General features: G+C 45.7%; 1 protein-coding gene across 3 annotated transcripts in view; it reads right to left on the reverse strand.

Moving 5' to 3' along the window:
• The window catches only part of GTF3C3 (general transcription factor IIIC subunit 3), a 598,047-nt gene that overhangs the window by 202,369 nt on the left and 377,601 nt on the right, over positions 1–18,077 (reverse strand). For all 3 annotated transcript variants that reach the window (XM_069615720.1, XM_069615721.1, XM_069615722.1), the window contains exon 9: positions 4,479–4,582. In XM_069615720.1, coding sequence (XP_069471821.1) covers positions 4,479–4,582 — 104 coding nt within the window. The remainder of the gene's footprint in view (positions 1–4,478; positions 4,583–18,077) is intronic.

Here is an 18,077-nt window from a genome sequence, read left to right on the forward strand (position 1 = left end):
GGCAGTGGTTGGTGCAGGTGTCGGTGTCGTGGAGGAACCAATTGATTTACCACTTTGGTGCTGAGGTGCATGGCAAATCAACATTCACTGACACTTTACTATGTCATCACTCTGTGTTGGGCCTCAAGGGGGGGCTAGAATCATGTATCGGTCACTGTGTTCATGGCATGCATTGCATCTGGCCGGCCAGGTGTGGGGTGGCCAGCTCGCTTCGGTCATGCATCCTTGGGATGGGTTGAGCTACTGGGTGTCCTGTCGAGAAGAACTTCATGACTGTTGGTGACAGGTTTCCGGTGGTTCAGCCAGGTGGGTGCAGTGCATCTAGTTGTGTGCGAGTCAGGTGGCCATGTTGCCGTAAATGTATTCCTCAATGTGTCTCTACATGGAGCGTGGCAGTCGAGGGGCTAGCGGGCCTGACACAACTATCCACTGATGTGCATCCATGGGGCTGGGCATGTCAAATGGTTACATGATGGCTATGTTGCCTGTGCATGGGTGGCATGTAAGGGGGGGTCCTGCCTCACTGGCTCATGTTGTTGTGCCCTGATGCCTCACATGGATGGTGTATGCTTGCTGGTGTTCACGTCACTTGCTTGGACGGCAATGTGGTTGTCTTTGAATGCCTGCTGGGTTGTCCATGTATGGGAGCATATTACACTGTGGTACTCACCAGATTCAGATTGGCTCCTGGCTTCTAACTAGGCCGTTCCCATGCCCTCATCCCAATCATATGCAAGAGGCAACTGACCATGTCCTCCCACGCTGTCAGTTGCAATGGTTCCACTGACCCACCTCCAGTGGCAGCTGTCTCCCGGCAGTGGAGGGAGATGAGGCTCCTGACCCCAGCCTTGAGGAGATTCCACCTCTTTTTCATGCCGTACACCTCACGTTTGACATGGCCCACGGCCGGGACCTTGTCCTGGATTTCTGCCCATATGCGGTTCTTGCGCTGTTGGCTGGTCTTCCTATTTACTGGGACGAGGAAGAGGAGAAAGGCAGTGCAGAGCGGAAGAAGCTCCCAACCCAGCGAGTGCTGTAACTGTTGGACGGAATTACCTATGCCCAGGAAAATTAAAGTCAGGCAGCCCGGTGTCAAAGGCTGCTGCTGTTGGCAAGAGAACGGTCAGCCTCTCTGCGAGGCTCGAAGTCCCGAACTGGTGTGGCAGACACACCGCTCTGATCAGAGGAAGAAGGGAAACGATGCGAGAAGGTGACGTGCTGCAGAGTCGTCAGGAGACAAGATGAGACTCCTAGGTGTGCACCAAACGCAGAAAACAGACCCTTAACTGCGAGAGTCCAAACCGAAACCGGTATGCTGAAGGGAAGCCGCAAGAGATAAAGGGACGCAGAGTAAGCAAGCAGTTACAAAGGGAAATCAGGAAGAGTACCTTCACCGCTTCACTGTAAACGAGCCCGAGAGCACCAACAAGCACCAGCGATTTAACCCAAGGGACCCTGAGCTGTATAGGAGGGTGCACCAAATGCAAATAATAGTAAAGCGGATTGAAAAACAAGAGAAAGCTGAGAGAGTCATTATAAGAAGGGAATTCAAACCAAATCCCTTGCCAGTATGAATGCATGGAATACATGGAAACACAGAAACAAATAATATATCAAGAGGATATATTATCCAACCAAGTAAATGGACAATTGTGGAAGTGGATGAATATAAGAAGTCCTGGCAGGAGAGTATACCAGGCAGTTACTACTGTGTTAAGTACAAGATGCCCTGGCAGGAAGGCATACCAGGCAATCTCGTGTGTGTGAACATAAGCAGTCCTGGCAGGAGCGTATATCATGCAATTTGCAAATGTATGGAAACAAGAGGTCCTAAGTAAGGATATTAGGACTGTGTTGGCAAGACAAGCAGGAGCAAAATCCTGGCCACAGAACTCTGAAGTGAATAGAACATTGTGTGTGATACTGACACAGAGGGCCCAACAAGACACAAGGAACTGTTGTATAAAAAACTGTTTGTGGTAACGAGGATGTAAGGGGTAAGGGAGTCGAACATTTGAGTTTGAGCTACTTATTCTTTCTTTACAAACACTTTTGTCAAAAAGGCATCAAAGGTTAAAGACATGTTCCTTTTCACCTTTTTGTTTAGTTTTTAGTGTAAGGGTCAGAATAAAACTTTTGGACACAAGGACAGTTTTAGTTTGACATCCTGACACAGGGCTTGATCACGAGTTGGGTGGTAGCCCTTAAATGCAGCAGTAACAGCGTTACTGCATTACCGCCGGATTTAAGGATCAGCCCAATCTCGAGTCTGGTGTGTTTACTCTTGGAGCTGGGGGTAATAACACCGGTAAAATGCAAATTGTCAGCACAATTACTGCCAGCGATATTACTGAAAGGTAATTGCACCAAAAATTCCCCAATGGGGAATGGGGACTAACGGTTAACGCCCAACCCGTCATCCGGCGGTATAATAGACAGGTGGGTGCTAACGCAAATAAAGTTGGGCTGTATCACAGCTGGGATACCAAGTCGTGATGAGGCCCACATACAGATCCTTAGTTTCTGGTTTAGGTAAGGAAATTCCTCTTGGAGCAGGGTCAGAGAGGCTTTTTCCCCCAACCCTCTTATTTTAATAAAAGTCTATAACCAAAAACATGGCTAACCTGTGTGAGTTTCATTCCAGACTCCTCTGACTCCACCAATTCTAAGTACCCCAGGGGGCCCACCTTGGGAAATCAGAGTTGAGGGTGCAAGTGTTCATACCACTTTTGCTGTAAAGGGATTGCCTGGGTGGTAAGTCAACTTCTTATCACTACCTTTCCTGGTTGTGGGCAGTGGAGTTTCAGCCTAGGATTCCTCACTGGGTACCCATAATGTGTTGGAAATGGGAGTGCACGCTTAATTTTTCCCTAAACCCTTAAACCCTTTTATCTAAAAGGTATTTCTTTCAACTACATTTTACCTACCTTTTTTGGGAGCAGGGGTTGCGGGGGTCCCCCCCGCTCCTTTAAAAAATAATGCAGGGTTGGCGGGGGTGTCCCCCGCAGGTTCCATGCCTTAATATCGCCACAAAAATATGGCAATATTTTTGTATGCCGATATTTTTGCGGTGATTTAACACATGGAACCAATCCATCAGGCATCTCTATTGTCTTCATACGAATATGTGCTTCTACACTCGATTCTTTAATACCTTACAATCAGTATTGTAATATCTTTAATCTGAATATTCCAGATAAACTGGCCCCTTGATTGCTTCTCCTTAATAATAATGTGGTTGGTGAGTTAGTTCAAATGTTCATCAAGTAATTTGAAGTTCCCAAAACCAAATATTCTGTCTCATTTTTGGATATCCTTAAATGTATTAATGCTGAGTTTTCAGTTACTCCTTAAATGTAATAGGTTCCAATACCTAAACCACAATATCAAGTCAGGCTTAATCCTTGACAGCATCCACACTTTCTCTCTTCTGCTTGGCTGTTGGTTACTGCGGGTATCCAGAGAAGCGCTGTAAGTTCACTTCTGCGTGAAGATAGAGATTCTTGTAGGAGCTTATGTTTCTTTTCTGCATTGCCGGGGCTTTTGTTGGCAATGGTTCAAGCCCTAGAGAGGCGAATCCAAGAGCCTTCAGTATATCATATATAAAGATCTCCCTCTGGTGCCGGCTCCTAACCTCTGCAGTCTGACAGTGAAAGGACAACGCAAAAGGAAAACAAGTCGCACATCCATTGGCATCTGGGTGGTGCTGGCTTGCAATGGTTGACGATGACTGACAAAGATGAAAGGGGGCCCATGAGTGACAATGTTCCATGGTCATGCGATGGCTGTCCAAGGTCCGCTGTCGTCTGGCGATCGTTGTCTATGGTCTGGTAATGGTAGATTATGGCCAGGTAATGGGCTGGCAATGGGTGACCTTGGCTGGATATTTTTCAGGACTCACCATGGCCGGCCATGATCTGTCAACCATGGTTGGGGAAGGTTTGTCAACTGCTGTCTAGCAATGGTCATATATAGTTGACCAGGGTCCACCCTGGCCAGGCCAAGGTCTAGCAACGGTCAACAATGGCCGTCCCCAGTCTATTGATCATCGGCTGTGGTTGGAGATGGAGTCACAGTACATAATAACTGCCTTACCCTACAATACATGCCAGTACTAATATTACCATATGTCTAAGTGTAAAATGTCTGATAACTTAGAGACAAGACGGTGACGGTGAAACCACACAACACCCAGGAGCGATATGCCAGGTCTACACATATAAGGCTTTGATTTTGGTGCACAAATATAAATGAAGTATTAAATCTATGCTGCCAAAAGTGGTCTGATGCAATCAAATGTTTTATCTTCAATTGAAGGTGGCTGTGCATGTGTTTCTATTTTTCAAAACAATTAATCATGAAGGAAAACGTAGAAGACAATCTGCAAGCAAAATAAATGAGATTTCGAAACAGCTGCCAACAGCATACGTGCTGCCATATGCTTAACTCGGCCTGTTATATGTGTAGATGGCACTTACAGTCAAAGGCTCCAAGATATTCAAGTGAATCAAGCAAACCATCAGCTTCACTGTGATGTCTATGGGAACTCCTTCGGGTACAGAACAATGTACAATCTCAACAGCTGTGAAAGAGAGGTAGAATTGTAAATATGAACCCAATACAAAAGTCTCTTTAACCTCAACATGTGACAATTTTAGAAAGAAACCAATAAGGCTGTAATCTTTTCACTTCATGACACTGGACCATATGGAGTCAAACATTTTGTAAATTCCCTCATAATTAATGTTCAATTATCACAGTGAAGATATTTTTTAGAACTGCTCACAAGTCGCTAGCAATGTTCACATTCAATAAGCAAGTTGAATTTGTGTAAACAATTTGTTAAATAACCATTAAGATGCAGTGTTATAACATAACCTGAACCATAAAAGAACAATGACTTTCCTCCGATAATGTTCTTTCTGCTGGAGTAGACTTTGCTCCCACAGATCCCTCCTTCTAGAAATACTTCCTTGAACGTACGTCTGGCTTCAGAAATGTTTTAGCCATGAGAAGACACACTGTCGCTCCTTTTCGGCTCTGCTTGATGTCGTTCACATTCATCACTCTGTGACATCAAGGGCAGTGTATAGGTACAGCCAGCTGCTCCACATTTCCTCTTTTCAACCCAGTTTTACCAGGACACGCCTGCTGAAGTAGAGCAGATATGCAAGCGGTTACGAGCTGTCAACAAGAGGGGTAGATTGGGAGAGTGATAAGGAATCTTTGGAAGGAAGGACCATCAGAAAGTTTATTGTTGGAAGTAGGTAATATGCTCTTCTAATGGATCCTTGCACAGATTACTCCTCTTAGAAAGACTCCCAATGCAGTACAGAACCTGGACAGCAAAGCAGAGCAAAGAACCACCACATACACCAGAAGGTACTGGTGCACTGCTCAACCAGAAGGCATCCTAAACAAACAGTGATTTGTAAGGAGCGCAAACAAGAGAGTTGTGACTTAGTTTATTTTCTCTATTCGGATGGTGAGAGAAATTGTATGTGTACTCCCAAGAAAGTGCAAAATGGATGTACCTTGGGTTCACCAAAAGCACTGTCGCTATATTAGTACAGATTCCTGGGTCAAATTTATCTTGGGTTCCAATACAAAGTTTCCAGATTCCACAAAAAACAGCTTCTAGGTTTCACCAAATGTCTACGGGATGTGTACTATTCAATCCAGGGAGCTCAGCTCAAGATATACCCCTGGTCTCTCCCTATAAATTTAGATCCTCTGCTTTTCCTTCCCATTTGTAGGAAGGCCCCGTCACCTGGGTTTGGGGGCTTTGTGGAGGAGTGCACATTAGGCCTTGGCAGTGGCAGCAATGGGGCTGGATGAGGTAGAAATGAGGCCCAACAGATTCCCATAAAAAGATTTTCCCTACAGCTTCTCTACATGCTTGGTAAGAGAGCTTTCTTCCCAGCGTATAGGAACTGTCCCCTGCACGTGAACGAGAACGCGTACCCCAAGCTCCTCGTTAGAGGGATCCTGTTGGCAAACCTCTGGCACTTGTTGTTCGACACCGTCACGAACAGTGGGGTCGTCTCCATTCGTCGAACAGTCGGTCCACCTGGTCCTGTCGAAGCTCCCACTCGTGGCAAGAATGCAGTTCCCGGCTGAGCGAGTCTGCGATGGTGTTTTTGACTCCGGCCAGGTAAAACGGAACGAGGAACATGTCTTGACGAATGGTCCACTGCCACAAGTCCATGGCCTCATTGGAGAGCACCGGAGACCGAGTTACCCCCCGCCCCCCTGTTTCCGGGTGTAGAACAAGGTTGTGGTGTTGTCTGAAGATCCTCACCACCTTATCCTTTAATGACAGTAGGAAAGACCCGAGGGCCCAGAATATGGCCCGCAGTTCCAGGACGTTGAAGTGTAGGTCCTTTTCCTCTGGTTGCCAGTGTGGGATATTTTGACCCACTCAGCTGTGCTATGCTACATCACCTTGCTGCATTGGGGCAAGAAGCAGCAAAATGGCAGTGCTGACTCCTGTGCGCACCAATATCTCTAAACTGCGTTTTTGCAACAACCCGGAAGTGGCTGCACCACCTTGCTACACACCTTTCAGGTGGAGTGGAACATAGTACTCACTGCAGGAATGTGCCAGTGTGCTCTGCAAAATTTAACATGGAGTGAAGTGAAAGAGGCAGCATTACTTGCTGAAAACCCAAAATGCCTCTTTAAAATGACACTTTTTCAATCTTAAAGTGCTGCATGGCGCTAAATTCATCAATTCCTCATGAACCACTGTGGTTAAAAAGGCCCTGCAATGCCCAGGATCATCCATTGTGTCTCAGAGGAACCGGGCCTCACTTGAATGACAGCTCCTGTAAAAAGTATCTTTGAAAAATCAACCAGGTGCTTTGTTTTCATTTTACAAAAGAAACCTGTATTTTCTTTGCAAAACTATCAAGAATCAGTGGTTCAGAGAAATATTCTAAATAGATGCCTGTTAAATGTATCCATGCTGCAAAACAACTCCAGCACTCAAGAAAAGTATTATAGCTGCAGAAAGTGTGTATTTGCTGGAGATGAAAACCGAATTTAAAGAAATAGTAAAATGTGTTTTTTCTGACTGGAGAAAACCACCTATTTAATAGTAAATTGTTGGGTAAAGGCCTGCTTAATTAGAAATGTAAAATGATTTGTTGCTGGTAAAAGTGCACATATAAATTGTTTGATTTCACAGATTTAAGTCAAGATGTAAAAACTCCCAGGCTAGGTTGGCAAACTATATAAAAAAAACTTGCTCTGCCAGTTGCTAGCCCTGAGAAAGGGTCACACCTCAAACTTCTGGCACAGGAAAGCGCTAATTGCTAGCTGGAAGGCCTTTGAATGCACCAGGACAAAGGGACTTCCCCAGATCGGTTTATAGAGACTATTTCGAATTACATTTGGTCGAAAGTCAAAATGTCGAAAAAATAATGTCGACTTTTTTTTTTAGAATGTCTTTTTTTGTTTGTTTTTTCTTCGAAATGGGGGGGTTCCCACCCCCATCTCGCCTTTTAGAAAAAAAAATCTGTTTTAACCCTTTTTTCTACTTGCGGAACCCAAAAAAAACATGTAAATAAAAAAAGAAAGCATCAACATTTTTTTTTTTTAGACATTATTTTTGGGACATTTTTGTCATTCGACCAAATGTTTTAGATATTTTAACTGGATACCCCCCCAGATCATCAGACATTCGTCTTTGCCCCAGGCTGGGACAATAGCAGGCTGAGACGCTCACCTGTCAAGTGTGAGGGGCAATAAAACCTTCAATCAAGAGAGAGGCCCCTCATACTGCTTCAAAGGAATTGACAGCTGCTTTTGGTTTTAAAGGTTATTTTGTAACTGAACTTTAAAAGACATTTAATTTTGCAGCAAGAATTAGGAAAAATATGAAAAGTTTGTAGTTCTGAATCAAATTTTATGCTCTTTCTTTGAAAGCTTGGTAGAACTCATTACTGCATAAGGAACAGAAGTTGTAAAAAATGACAGATTACGGGGAAAGTATTGATGTTGCGAACATAACATTGTGTACACACATCCCAGGTGTAAATGCGCATCTGTGTACAAAATCGGGGACTTTTAGGCCAAATATTTAATGGTTAAAATTGCCAAAATGTAGCGGAAAGGCAAAACCAGGTCCCACAGACTTGGGATTTGGATTGAAATATGACGCACAAAATATGTAACCTGTGTATCTGATTTTCTCAGAGGTTATAATTGCATAAATATGTGTTTGTGGCAAAATTAGATTTTGGTTCCAGTAGCTAGGGGAGGTTTCTAGACATTGTAAAAGTCACCCCATAAACATGACATACTTTTTCTGTGATCCAATAAGCCGTGGGCAAGGTGGAAACTATGCTCTGGCCCAATCCTAGCATTATGGGTGTGGGTAGTAAGCCTGCCCCTGCCATATACGGTAGTGATGTCATCTGGCAGGATACATAAGGGCACCTGACAGCACACAGGGAAGACACCGATTCCTGACTTTCTTCCTGAATTCCTGCGTGGCGTACTGTTCCTCATTTCTTCATCCTGTTTGATCCTGATTCCAGATTTTCATTGCAGAGCCAAGGCCTATGCATGGCTGAACCCCCTTTTCAGCTAGGCCTCAAATTCTAATAATACCAAAAATGCAAGGGAAGCATCCTGATTGAAAATCCCAAAAACCAAAAGGGAAGCATCCTGATCCAGCCTGGCTTGGTGCTACTAAATGCATGCCTGCTGCAACTGCCAGTCCAGTGCAGTCTTGTGACCAAAGCGGCCCAGCTGATCCTGTTCCGCCAGATTTGCCCAGCTGTCCTTGGTTAGACCCGATCCGTGTGATGACCAGAACCCTTGATGGTCCAAAATCGTAAATTAAAGTGGGCTGTAAGTATAAATAGGAATCATAGAAAACCATAGCATACCTTGCCTTGTCTTGTCTTGTCCTATCCCAATCTCTAAACCATCCCATCTGTTCCTTAATAACTTGTAACATTGTCAGAATCCTTATTGCAATCCTGTACTTGATTTATCTTGCTAAGCGCCATTTCTTTAGTCATTTTTATCTTGTGCAAATCCTAAATTATCAATCCTATTTCGAGGGATCCGACTGCTTCCACCAGGGCGGGCGATGGGGATCTGGGGTTGAAGACATGAATCAACTCCAGAGCTTACTGTGTCCCTCTTTGGTATTCTAGCCGGAATGCTCTAGTCTAGAGTAAAATTATAGTAAATATTTTCTTTTCCAAACTGAGTTTCCTTTCTGTTTTCACTACCTGATTTTTCTAAAAACGCATCTTGCGCTACATTGCATATCTCCCTCAGTTTAACAGCTAGAGACCTCATTTCAATTCCAGAGTGTACCTAAGACCTATAGCTACACCCCAACCCAAAAACCGCACTCAAAAGAATTTCACGCTTTTTTTTCTTAAAAACTGTTTGGTTAATTTTAGGCAGGAATAAATATTTTTGCAAAGTTTTACACGTGTGATTTTTATTCTACATTATTTTCAACCTTCCATTTAAATTCAAATTGTTTACTTTTGCTCAAACTATTGCTCATGACTGCTAGTATCTTTCCAATGTTGCTCTCATAGAAATGTGTACTGATCTAAGGGTGTTTGCAGATGTTCAGTGTTTTACTCAGCCATTTCCGAAGTAGGGTTTCAAATCCATTTTTCTCTCTTGTTTGGGGAGGGAAGGTTGGATTCGAAGTCAGATTATTATTCCTCATTGCTGATTACCTGCTGCTTCCTTATATCTATTTAGAATTGCTTATTTGGGGGTTAAGGAATATTGCAGGAGGAAATACCTAACTTAAGTGTTATCTTTCCAAACAAGCCAAAGTGCTCTTTTCTCTGGTGTTTTATATTTGGTGTTGCTAAAGAGTGAATTTAAGTGCATTGTTCACATTCCTGTTATTGTCACCACATTGGTGATTGCTGTTCCATATTAAAAAGTATGTTTGATTTGAATTGGAAATCAATAAATAAATATTACCTTTACCAACCAGCCTGATTCCTGGTCCATCGTGACCCGGGGTATTTGAAAAGGGGTGTGATATGAGTGGTTTATCAGTCAAAATATTGAACCTATATACATAATAAAATAAGCATTTTGGTTGTGTGCTGCATACTGGGCTGAGACCAGGGTGTATAGCCTGATTGAAATACTTAACACCAGAGGCCTCTGGCGTGCAACTGTCCCATGTGGGCTCCCCATCCCTCTAGAGAGGCGTCCGTGGTGACCGTCTCCTGGTAAGGGGGAACCTGAAACCGAGCTTCCTGGATGAGATGCGGTCGAACACCCCCTCACCGTAATGCCTGACGGAATTCTTTGTTGAGAGAGACCTTGTTCGTAAAGTTCCCCGACACTCGCATCCACCTCGCATCCAGGAACTCCTGGAGAGGTCTCATGCGCAGTCTGCAGAGGCGAACAAGGTTCATGCAGGAGGACAACATGCCCAGAAGCTACATGAAAGAACACACCGTCACTGCCTGGGCCGACGAAAAGCGTTGCACCTTGACTTTTATGGTTTTCACCCTCTCTTCTGAGGGAGATGCCAAGCATGTCACTGTATTGAGTCGTGCACCCAGGAAAAGAGCATCTTGAGATGGCTTCAAGCAAGAATTTGGATAGTTTATGGAAAACTCAAGCTCCGTCAGCAGATGTACAGTCCTCCCTGTGTGCTTGGTTGGCAGGGACCACGAGGGGGCACACACCAACCAATCGTCCAGGTAGGGATATACGTGGATGCCCTGTAGATGAAAATGTCCCACCACCTGGGCCAGACACTTCGTAAACACCCTTGGGCCAACTTCAGTCCGAAAGGCAGAGCTTTGAACTGGTAGTGCTGACCCTGAACCACGAATCACAGGAAATTGCAGTGCTTTTTGAGAATGGGGATGTGGAAGTAGGTATCCTCCAGGTCCACTGATGTCAGAAAATCTCCATGCTACAGCTGGCCGAGCACGTGCTGCAACTGAACCATCTGGAACTTTTGAGACTAAGTACTTGTTGAGACGATGTAGATCCAGAATCGGCCTCCAACCTCCCCATCTTTCTGACTAGAAAGTATCTGGAATATACTCTGGAGCCCGCTGAGGGACAGGCTCCATTGCCCCTTTCCGTAACATGAACCGCACCTCCTGTAGAAGCTGCGACTCATGTAGTTCTTGCCACTGAATCAGCGGGGTAAAAGGACACAGGCATTGGAACTCCAAAGTGTGTCCCTGTCTGAGAGCATCCAGCACCCATCTGTCCGTGGAGATCTTTTCCCAAGTGCTGACAAGCTTCACCAGCTGGTCTCCCACTGGAGTGCGTAAGTGGTGATCCGGAGCCACAGCCAGTTCAGGAATGCTTGGGGGGGGGGGGTGTTCTGCCTTGCGGACGGCACCGCCAATGGCCTCTGCTGCCTTGAGAATGCCCATGTATGCCCCTTGAGTGAAAGAGTGCGGGGGCTGCCTGAAAAGGGTACTATAACACTTTGATGATCTGCCTGGCTTTCCTCTGTATTAGCGAAAGGATGATGAGCGTTGCTGCTTTAAAGTTCCTAGGGAACGTGCCGTCTCCGTGCTGGTCTTTATCGCCTGCAAAGACTCGTCAACTGCCTTTCCGGAGCGGTTTTCCCCGTCGAACAGCATATCCAGCATCTTTATCTGAAGTTTGTAGCCTTCAACCAACCTTGACGGCGCAGAGAAACCCTGTTCCTCATTTGGGGAAATCCTGTGTCTGCGATGTCTACCACCACCATGATGGCGTGATCCGAGGCAACCTCTCCTTCCGGAAAAAGTTCCAGTGCCTCAACCTTCTTATCCTGGTGTAAAATCCAGTATAGGGCCCTGTCAGGTGTCTTGACCCACGTTTGAATCATTATGCTACAACATTTGGTGCCGTGGGCTTAGAAAATCCAAGATGGCCGAAAAGCCCACATTTGCGCCAGAATCCAGGAAAACTGCGCAGTTTTTGCGTACACCAAAATGGTCGCCTGACCTGCCACCCACCAGTGCGAGCGTGATGGGCCAGAAGCGCCATGAGTGAAATGTGGTGCCAAAGGAAAAACAGCAGTGCCTGTTAGCTCAAAAAGCGCTTTGAAATCACATTTGTTTCTCTGAAATGCAAGCTCAAAATGCCTATTTCAAACATTGCAAGATATTCAAAAATCTTACTGAACACCAGCAGACGTCTGGTAGAATGAAGTCTTGTGTGCATACCAAATCTGGAAAGATGAAGAGCCTAAAATAATGTTCATAATAAAACTGGCTGAGCTGTGGATGTCAGCAGCTTAAGTGAAATTGGACTTAAAGCTACTAAAATCGAAATGTTTAAAATAAATTGGTGATTTACTTTGTAGTGTCACATAGGTTGCAACTGTTTAAATGTCATAGTTTTGAACTTAGAATCAGCGTTCTAGCTGCATGTGTTAAAATTGCAATTTAGATTTGAATGAAGAAAAATGGGAACAAAAGTGACATTTGGCTGAAGCCTGGCTTAAAGGGATTGAATTTTGCCCGGCAACTACCCCCGACAGGAGTTGAAACTTGCCCAGCAACTGCATTCACAGGCCTGGCCTGCCTTCTGCTGCACCACCAAAAGGAGATCACACCTCTCTGATTGAATTAGGGGAGGGGTACCTGGGACTGCAGGAAAACAGAACAATGAACTTCCTTGGCTCAGGCAAATGCTAAATCAGGGGGTCGTAAATGGCTTCCTCTTGGAAGGAAATGGGAGGGGCACTGCCTCTGTGAGCCAGCTGAGCTTGGAGGAAGTGGACAAACCAGAAATTCCCCCATCTGCTTTGGGAAACCACACCCTTCTGGGCCAGAGCATAATTTTAGAAAGATGGATAATTCATAGTACATAATTGTCAAAATGATAGCAATATTATCATGATTCCTGCATGATTCCTGTGATTTTTCTGTGCACATTTTAAGAGGTGTTAGGACTCTGTGGTATGTTCTGGGGGGTAGTAGCGGAAAATAGGGTATTACTCCAAATGTATGTATGTTAAAAATCTGACACTTCATTATCTGTTGCCCATATTCCTTGTGCACATTTGTTTAAATTCTGGAAAAGTTTAGAGGTTGTGTTCTGGATGAAAAGGGCAGAATTCTGTCAGAAGTAGACACAACATTTTACAAAGACAGGGATCGGATGGTTTGGTGCTACAGAAAATATGTTAACTGGACATATAATATCAGAAAAATTGTACATAGATAAATATGCATTTAAGTCAAAAATAGATTTGTGTGCAAAGTAACAAGGGGAGTGTTCTTTCTGTATGCTATAAAAAGGATGCCAGATGACTCACAATTCAGTTCCCCAGTCAGGCGACAGAGAATCCTATAGCCTATCAGGATCCTCAGAGGGTTGGGCATAGAAAGTCAGCCTTCCCACCCACTTTCAAAAGACATACAAAGACTCACTGAAACCCAGGTAGGGACTGCTCTTTCCACTTTCTTGCGAAGCACTTTGCCGGATGACTTCAAATCCAGACAATACTCAGAGACCAGAACTTAGAAAACCAGACTCCAGAACCAGAACTTAGAATCCAGACTTCAGAACTTGTAGCAGAGAGGCCTTGTCCACAAGCTGAATCCTTCAGAGGCCTCAAAATCTTTTGCAACCTGATATTCAACAGCCGGGCGAGCTGTTTGATTCTGGCTAGAACCCTGTGCCAGAACCCAGAAAGCAGAGCTGTATCCAGACCGCCGTGCAGTGCCGATAGAAGAGCAGACCCAGACCAGACCACTGTGCAGTGCCAGAACTTTTGCCAGAACCAGAGATCCAGACCAGCAGAGCAGAGAGAACCGCAGCTAAACCTGTTGACCAGATCTGTGACGAGGCCTATTCCTTCCAAAATTAGGAGTGAGTATCCAGCCAGAGCTGTGCAAAACCAATCTCTTAGTTTAAAATAATCTAATTCAAACCATTTCCACCTATTTAGAACTGCATAGAAATCGTGTGTCCATTCTGTGATTTCGAACCTATGAAAGTGCCATTTGAATCTTACTTTATTTCTGGGAATCTACCTCCACTAAATCGTCTGTATCAACTTTCTACTCCTTATAGTTTTTCCGTAATCGCGCTTCACGCACTCGGAAAAAGTGCCGCGAATTGCAATTTGAATCAAATTTCTCCACCTGTCAAAATCGATGTCTTTTGCTTGCAACTGCTGAAATCCGTTTTCAACCTGATAATCCCCCATGAATCACTGATAGTGTTGACCTGAACCAATCTTAAGTAGCTATCACCTACCCTGAATCTCCTATAGGGAATTAAAATCATTTTTAGCATATTTTCACTTCATTGTAAATCACATTGAAAGTATTTCGGCATTTTTTAAAAGCATACCGGTTGCTCCAAGCTTGCTAGGGGGGGAACTAGAATTTGTATTGTGATTGTCTTCCTGAAAACTGTGTGCTCTCCTTCCATCTCTTCATATTGCATATGAGGGGAGTGAATTGCCACAAGGGAAAAAGTGATCATATTATCTCTTGTTGAAACCATATCAGTTTATTTCTGTGCTGCACTCTTTTCCATCATTGCATTTCCATGAAACCATAAAGTATTCTCAGCTACCTTATCCTTTCCATACCAACTCCTAAGTGATTTAAAAAAAAGTGTGCTAGTGTAATATTATCCATTGTTGATCACTGTCATATTCATAAGTGTGCTATCAAATATTAATTTATTTATAAAAGTGTGATATATATATATTGTTTGATTTGTAAAATAAATCTTTTAGTTTGCAAAACAAACCCTAGTTCTTGGCTCAGTGAGGTCAGGGGGATTCAAAGAGAGGGGCGTTATACAAGGGTTTATCATCCAGATCTATGAACTTGTCATAAAAATATATATATAAGGGCTTCCCTTGGGCATCCCAGACTAGGCACTGACTTAGTTGGACTACTGAATTGAAGTCACTTAACAGCCCAGCTTGTACCAGAGTTCTCGGTCATACCGGGACAAAATTACTAGTGCATTCGCTATCTTGATGGTAGAGGCTGCCATGTAAATTATCCTCTTGCCCCTCGCATCCAGCTTCTTCCCCTCCTAGTCCTAGGGTGCAATGGCTGCCGAAGACGGGTTCGCCAATCGTTTCCGAGCTGCGGCTGAGACCAACGAATTAGCGAGGAATGAGATCTTAGGCATCTACGTGCTGAGTCGGGTACCCTGTATTTCTTCTGAAATCTGTCCAGTTTCATCTGGGCTGCCCTTGGGTTCTTCAGAAGGGCTAGACCATCTTCGCTGATGTCATCCAGGAAGGAAACGGACATGATGGTCTTCCCCCTCGACTTGCGTTGTTGGTACAGGAAACCTTCCTTCTTCGTATCCTCAGGGGATAACTGAAACAGCTCGGAGGCCCTCAAGGTGACCAAATTAAAGTCACCGGCTTTGTCTGGAGTGGAGGCCCCATGGGGCCAGTCCGCGTGCAGAGTCTCCCCGTCCACTGCAATGAAATCGTCGTCCTAGTCATTACCAGTAGCCATGGTAGCTGTGTCCTTGCTCATGTGTGGATCCGGAGCTCCAGTAGGAGTCTTGTCCTGACGAGGTGGTGGTGGCAGTGGGGTCAGGTGATGCAGAGGACCCGCGCCCCCCTTCGACTTATTCTTCCAGCGGGGGAGAGTTTACCTTCGGAAGCTCTGGAGCTGCCGACAGCGGCATCCTCAGTTGGATTTTGGTAACCATTGTGTGCAGGGTGGATAAAATGTCCAGAGACACGTCCCTAGGTCTAGGGATAAACAGAGAGAATTGAGTCAATCCGGGCTGCATCTCCTCTTCCGCACCAGGAACTGAGGTCCTTTGTCAAGTTCTCCCACTCTCTGGTCCAAGCAGTATCCCTTGTGATGATCATCGTGCTCGTCGTTACTCGAGTAGATCTGCTCCGTTCTATCCTCCGTAGCCTATCGGTCTGCATATCTGCAAGGCTCCACAGGTGGGACTGCATCCCTCTCAGGAGGTTGTTGGGGTGGAGCTGCCGCCTGGTCTCTACCTGACACTGGTTCCTTCACTGCTGCTTCCATAGCTGTATCTTTCCTTGGGGGCATGGGCACCCGCTGGGCTGCTGCCACCTCTTTCCTGGACCCGCTCTTTCAGAGACAGTAGAAGTTGTTGATTTAGACAACGAATTGCTCATGGCTGCCTTTGTCAATGGTGCTGTCATCTACTCTGTAGACTTGGCCTTGGTTGAAACCTTGTCAGACTATCCGAGGACACATAGTTTGGATGAGGTTAACGACTTTCTCTTCGAAGACGCTCCTGTCCTCCGCAAGCTCACCGTGGAGGATGATGGTGACGGTGAACGCCTCTTGCCCGACTCGGGACCCGCATCAGCGGCGAACCCAGCAGAGCTAGTGTCGCAGAGCTTGGCCTTCTCTTGGACCACCCACACGCGGGGTGTGGTCAAAAGAACACAACCTCCTCCCAGAGGGAGGACGCTCCTCGGACCGGCCGGTCCTGGATATGATATGATATGGCATTTATAACATGCCTATGCACAAGTGTATCAAGGCGTGATGAGGCAAGGGAGGGGGAACAGAGGGAAGACAGAGACAACAATCTAACTAGGGTGACATTGAGATCACGCAAGTGAAGGGGAGGGGGGAAAATGGGAAATGTGCAGGGGGAAAAGGGGAGGGGGCAGTGCAGTACATATGATAAACAGTAAAATAAATAAAGACAATAAATAAAAGACAATAAATAAAAAGTGTGGCCAGCTGGTGGCAAGTGCAAGGGTAAGTGAAGACATCAGATATCAAGTGCTGGTAGGGGGCTGTAGGGATACAGAAACAGTCCCAGGGTGCAAGAGTTGCCAGGGGGGCAGTGCAGGTGTGCAACTGGCGGGCAGGGGACCTGGGCCCGAGATCAGGGGGTAGCCAGGTAACAGTGCAGTTTTAGTTTCAGCCAGGAGATCACCAGGGGCGAGGAGGAGAGAAAGCAGAAGCAAAGAGGAGGATGTTCTTGAGGTGCTTCCGGAACCAGAGATGGTTCTCCTCAAGTTTCAGAGAGGCAGGGAGGCTATTCCAGAGGGAGGGCCCAGCAGAAGAAAGATCTACCACCAACACATTGCTTGGCGAAGCGACTGACCATGAGGGAGTTGGAGGCTGATGAGCGAAGAGCTTTAGAAGGAAGATATTTAGGAAGAGAGAGTTCAAGTTAAGGAGGCCCCAGGCGCCAGAAGGCCTTGTGGACAATGCAGATGGCTTTGAACTTAATTCTTGCCGCCACTGGAAGCCAGTGCAGAGATTTCAGTCCTGGAGAGATACGATACATGGGCTTGAGGCCAAGGACATGTCTCGCAGTCCTGTTTTGGATGAGTTGCAGAGGGCGGAGAGTAGAGGCAGGCAGAGCCTAGAGAGAACCAGAGCTCTGGAGACGGTGAGCTTCTGGGGGAAGGAGAGGAAAGGAAGAATGCCTCTGAGGAGGTGCAGCTGGTAGTGTGACTTCTCAGATACATCAGAGATGTGAGGAGAGAAGGAAAGTGTGGAGTCGAAGATGACTGAGGTTTTTAGCCTCACAGGTGGGAGCAGGAAGAGGGCCAGGAGAGGCCAGCCAGAGAGTGACAGGAAAGGAGGGAACAGGTGTGCGGATGAAGAGAATCTTGGCCTTACTGGCATTAAGGCAGAGATCATTGGCGTCACACCACTCCTGGATAGCAGACAGACAGTCCGAGATGATACAAGGAGGAGAGGTGGCAGAAGGGAGCCTGAAAATGAGTTGTCATCCGCATAGCACTGGAAGTTGGGGCAAAGAGCAGCAATGCGGTGGGCAAGAATTGCCAGGTATTGGTTGAACAGCCAGGATGAGGCTTCACCCTGCCCCACCGCTGCATCAGAGACCTTGCTCAACTTGAGCCACACCAACAGTCTACTGTATCTGTCCTTGTTTTTTTTCCTCGAAAAACCACGACACACCTCACATTCCTCCTCATCGTGGTCTGGATGCAGGCAATACAAGCATTTATATTGTTGATATTCTACAAGGACGTTTCTTAGCCCACACTTGGTGCAGAGTTTGAAGATGCTGCAGCCTTCCTTCTTCTCCTCAGCCATCCTGAAAGGGTGCAAAGCAGGCCCTAAGGCTGCGCCTTCTCGAAACTTCGA

The sequence above is a fragment of the Ambystoma mexicanum genome, chromosome 9 (genome assembly GCF_040938575.1).
Source record: "Ambystoma mexicanum isolate Mex_15411 chromosome 9, UKY_AmexF1_1, whole genome shotgun sequence".
Taxonomy (NCBI): Eukaryota; Metazoa; Chordata; class Amphibia; order Caudata; family Ambystomatidae; genus Ambystoma; species Ambystoma mexicanum.